At 38.2% G+C, this 5,146-nt stretch overlaps 1 protein-coding gene across 1 annotated transcript in view; it reads right to left on the bottom strand.

Moving 5' to 3' along the window:
• Positions 1–5,146, bottom strand: part of MICAL3 (microtubule associated monooxygenase, calponin and LIM domain containing 3) — a 137,291-nt gene that overhangs the window by 107,548 nt on the left and 24,597 nt on the right. The window contains exons 4-7 of the mRNA XM_015821355.1: positions 3,515–3,631; positions 2,850–2,951; positions 2,060–2,215; positions 939–1,039 (exon numbers count right to left, since the gene is read on the bottom strand). Of these exons, the coding sequence (XP_015676841.1) occupies positions 939–1,039; positions 2,060–2,215; positions 2,850–2,951; positions 3,515–3,631 (476 nt within the window). The remainder of the gene's footprint in view (positions 1–938; positions 1,040–2,059; positions 2,216–2,849; positions 2,952–3,514; positions 3,632–5,146) is intronic.

The following is a 5,146-nucleotide window of genomic DNA, read 5'->3' as shown; positions in this document are numbered from 1 at the left end:
GTTGCACTGTCCTGGAGTCATGTGATCACTATTTGTAACCTTCCCAGCTGGCTTCCAAGAAGCCAGATTCTCTTAACAATGGCAGTGATTCGCTTAACAACTGTGGCCAAAAAAGGTTGTAAAATGGGATACTACTCACTTAACAACCGTTGCTTAGCAATGGAAATTTTGGGCTCAATTGTGGTCGTAAGTCGAGGGCTACCTGTACTATTGCCAAGTCTGCCCAATGTTCCTTAGAGGAACAGAAAGTACAAAGGAGATCATGTAAAATCTGACTGGATAGATCGATTATTTTTAGTACAATATACTGACATTTGAGGTGGATCTGGTGTTTCTCTGCAATGGACTGCCTTCAGCATTCATATTTTTCATTATGGGCCAGAACAGTAACTTTGACTTACACAGCAGTTCATATTCATACAAAAATATGAAATGCATCAATTGCTGGGGAACATGAATGGAAGTAGCCTTTATCTGCTTTTCAATCGTTCCCTATTGTGATCTTTTTGTGACACACCACAAATCTGTATGTCTCTCCAGAGAAAGAAAAATGGATGCAATTCATTGTTTGAAGCTTATGCAGGAGAAAGCCCTCCTTACTTTGAACAAGCAACCGACATTTAATACAATAATATTAAAATTCTATTATTTTGAATAAATTAGAAGGAAATAATTACTAGGGACAATTGATTTCACATCGGCTGTCTTAAAACAAAAAGATATTGTCCAAATAACCCTTCCTACGACATTGGGCTGTCCACAGTGGTTGCTGCAAAACAGAAAGATGAATAATTGTCCATTACAATCTGTAATTGTCCATTACAATCTGTTCTGAAGGATTATAGGGCAATGAAAACTAATATTATGATCCCCTAACCTTTTAAAGCAGGTCAATGGCCTCATCGACATATAACTGAGGTTGCAATGAGCACACTTACATGTAATATGACCCCTTTGTCCAGCAAGCTCTGTTTTTTGGCAGTCATGACAAAATAGTGTGTATCATCTTTGTAGTAGACAATGTTCTCTAGATCAATGCCTAAAATGGAATCGAGAAAGATCAAGGGTCAAAGAACAGGACCATAAATGCTTGAGCCCAAATCAACAAAATGAGCTAACACTGCCACCAATAGTAGTTATGCATATCAATTTAGCATGTTTGTCCACTCAGCTTCAAAAGATCACTTAGAACATAACTCACAAGGTCAGGTTCTCTATAAAATTCCTTCCACTCCAATATTGGATGATTCATTTAATACTGATTCTTGGCTGTCTTTCAAAAGAACGGCTTCTGAAAGCACAAATTAGGAAGCACCTTCTTTTAAATGGTCAAAGCAGAATCATCTTCTTCCGGGCATGTCCAATTGCTTTGGAAGTTGAGCCCAGTAAACTGTTTTGCTTGCTGGGAAAATGACTTTGTGTACAGAGACAAATGACAACAGCTCCCAAAGCAACTGCATGAGCCAGGGGAAAAATCTGGTTCCTTTAATGGTTTTAAAAAAAGATGTTTCCTGTGTATTCCAAATAAGGTCTATCACAGCACTGGCAAAGTTCTAATGATTTCAGAAGCTTTAAGAAACCACATACAGGTAGTTCTTAACATACATTCGAAGTTACATTTCGGGCTTGCATTTATGACCAATTGTAGTGCCTTGCATAACACAACCATAATTTGTGACATTTGATGCTTGTTTCTGGCAAAATAATGCCTGTTCAAGAAACAACTGCAGGGTCTCACTCTCTGACCATAGTAAAAATGGTCATAAAATTAAATCAGATCACATAACCCATTTAATGACTGCAATGACATACAACCGAAATTCCAGGTTCGATTGTGGTTATTAAATGAAGACTATCTGTTCTAGTTGCCAAAGATCTGGTTGCCATGAATACACAAAGAAAACATTCTGTAGAAGCTGCAAAACAAGCCCCTTCTTTTAGTTCATTAGTTACATGCAAACTGTAAAACTCACAGCGTTCATAGGCTAGGAGCATCTCCGGAACAAAGACACAATGAGATAACATTGCTTATTTTCAGCTATCAATCATTTCTACAAACCAGTTGCTTCTCGAAGATCCTGGAAAAACTTCTGGTTGAAAATGAAAGCCACACCGCTGATCTCTTCAACCTTGGCTTCAGCTGTGGTATTCCGGTTGATAAAGTTTGCCGTGATAGCAATTGCCAGCTTCCCACGGAATTCTTTTCGCCGAAACCCTACAGAACAAATACACCACGACAAAACAGGCCTCAAATTTCAAATCAACTGCCTGAGGAAAAAAATGACTCTAGTTGTACATCTATAGTAATCTACCATGGATTTAATTTTCTCCCCTCCAAATGAAACTACACTATCATGTCCATACACTAAGTAATGTGTAAAAAGCTATGGAATTAATATTATTTTTTGGGAAACACGATAAACAAATGAAACATTACAGAAAAAAATACAATCCAAACAATTCCACACTTAGTTAAATCATCACTTTGTCTGGCCTTTCTCAACTCTGCCTTATAATAATTCTGGAAGACCTTAGCTGAAAATTCTTTTCCCAGTTCCATTATCTAGGACATAAAACTGGAAAAGAACTTAATAAGGAATCTCTTGTATGCAAATAACATGCTTGAACATACAGTCTATGTATCTAATACAATCTATTCTCATTGAAATGTCTCCTTGGATAAAGGGCCACAAGAAAAACAACATAATGCAATAATAAGTAGAGGCTACAGGAGTCTTGCCTCTGTGGTAGACTTCTTTTCCTATCATCCTCAGCCAGCATTGCTAACCTGGCAATAGTTGGGTTGCAGGCATGCCCTACACATCAGCATAAACATCAGCCACAGTTACCTTCCAAAGTATTTCTCCTTCCATCCCCTCCAATTATCACATCAAACTCATATTCTGATACAGGATGTGTTTTTGGATAGACTTGTGCACGCCAACCTATCCCTGTGGATAAATTATATATTAACAAAGCATGTACAAAAATGGATATAGACATGTAAATGGCTTAAACACTCAAGCAATATTTAACTGGGCCTTTCAGTATTTGTAAAGTGGAATAGTCACATACAGCCACTACTCATGATGGTCTGATTATACAAGAGTAGAGGTAAAGAAGTCTCCATGAATCTTACTCTGCTGACTATAGGGGGCAGCGCTCATCTCTGCTTCAAGGGCCTTTGAGCCAGCACCGTCTAAAGACATTTCTGCGACCATGTGGCCAGCAGGATGTTATGGAGCACTGTTTCCTTCCCACTGAAGGGGTATCTATTTACTTGCATTTGCATGCTTTCAAACTGCTAGATTGGCAGGAGCTAGGGTGAGGAAGGGAGCTCACCCCGTTGTGCGACGCTCCAGTCTCAAACCTGGGCTGTCTGCTTTCCAGCTGACAAACCCAGTGTCTGAACCGCTGAGCCATCACACTGCATTATATAAGAGTAATTCCTTAGATATTGTATAAAGAGCAAGACTTTCACCCAGAGTCTGCTATCAATGCCAACCCTACTTACTCTCATTCTCCTGGTCCTCTGGAGGACAGAAAAGACCTTGAAATTCTACATTGACGTGGATCTCAACACCGAGGATTAAGGAGACCTTCAAGAGTATCAGCTGAAGCTGACGAATACCTGAGAAACAGAAGCGTAAATAATAAAGACGAGACATTCTTCACAATTTATGCAACACTCCAACATCTGAAAGATCCGTTGGAGAATTTGTCACTTAAAATGTAATCTAGGCAACAATATGATTAAAAGCACCTGAAAATGCTGTCTACAGAAGAACTTTCCAAAGTAAGTTCCAAATGCAACTGGCCATAAATCAGACAAAACAAAACTATTCCAAGTTCTGCCCCATTTAATCATGATGGTCAGGAGAAAATTATTGTGTGGATTTCCTTCTTGGAACAACTAAGCTGCCTATGGCACCTTTAGGCTTCTCTTTCAGGTAGTAACAGCTCCCAAAATAAGAGATTATTCCATGGAGAGTTGATTAAATTTTATTAACTTTTATCATATACAGATGACAGCTACATTTCAGTCTAAAAGCATCACACTGGATGTGTTATTAACCAGAGTTTGTGGTGTATGTAATCTGCATGTGAAAGTACACACCCCAGAATCCACATCCCTAAAAGTGAGGGATGGCTCTTTGACACATACATGGACTAATATGGAGTCAGAGTACCCAGAACTTCCAAATGCTGGCTATAGAAAGGTTTGAATACTAATTACTATTGTTCAGAGCAGATTTTGATGAACACTTGGGATCTCCAAGAAGTCCAAGAAATTGAAGCCAAGAACCGTCAGGAAACCTGTTAGTTCTGGTAAACAGGTAAAACATAGAATTTCTGCTAGGTTTTTGACTTCTGTTTTCTGTGCTGTTCTAATCCTCATTTTCTTTGTCTCTGTAAAAATCCTGGACATGGGTGTTTAATTTCAACTCTCATTTATGCTCCAGGTTATGTTGATGAAGATATAACTTTTTTCAAAAAGAAATTTATGATCTACATTACAGTGTTTCTCAACCTGGGCAACTTTAAGATGGATGGACTTCAACTCCCAGAATTCCCCAGCCAGCTTTGCTGGCTGGGGAATTCTGGGAGTTGAAGTCCATCCATCTTAAAGTTGCCCAGGTTGAGAAACACTGAACAATATTTGTGACAGACACCACCACCACCTGCTGGTCTGTCCAGAATACTGCATTATCTTCTGGAATATTATTTCTTAATGAATTTGTAAGGCGCTGCATTACCATAAACTGGGGTTTTCTGAATCTATTTTCCTCCCATACTGAATGTTACCATTTTAATACTTGCAAGAAAAAAACCCCAATTTTTCATTTTACTTTATAAGAGCTTGATTTTCTTCGTTTCCTGTGAGATCGATTGAGGTAAAGGGGAATCTTCTAATCATCACATCTCTATGATATATAACCAGGTAGAAATTTATTTATTTATTTATTACTTTAATTTATACCCCGCCCTTCTCCCGAGGGACTCAGGGCGGCTTACAGGTAAATAAAAACAGAGCTATACAATAAATATTTAAAAGCCAAATTAAAATATATATTAATTAACCTGTATTAGAAAAATTATAAAATCCCTTTAAAATCCCTATAAAATCCCCCCCTAGGCCAATCCC

Source organism: Protobothrops mucrosquamatus, unplaced genomic scaffold (genome assembly GCF_001527695.2).
Source record: "Protobothrops mucrosquamatus isolate PMUCROS unplaced genomic scaffold, P.Mucros_1.0 scaffold1312, whole genome shotgun sequence".
Lineage (NCBI taxonomy): Eukaryota > Metazoa > Chordata > Lepidosauria > Squamata > Viperidae > Protobothrops > Protobothrops mucrosquamatus.
The sequence above is the reverse complement of the archived record's forward strand: the minus strand, read 5'-3'. Positions and strand labels throughout refer to the sequence as shown.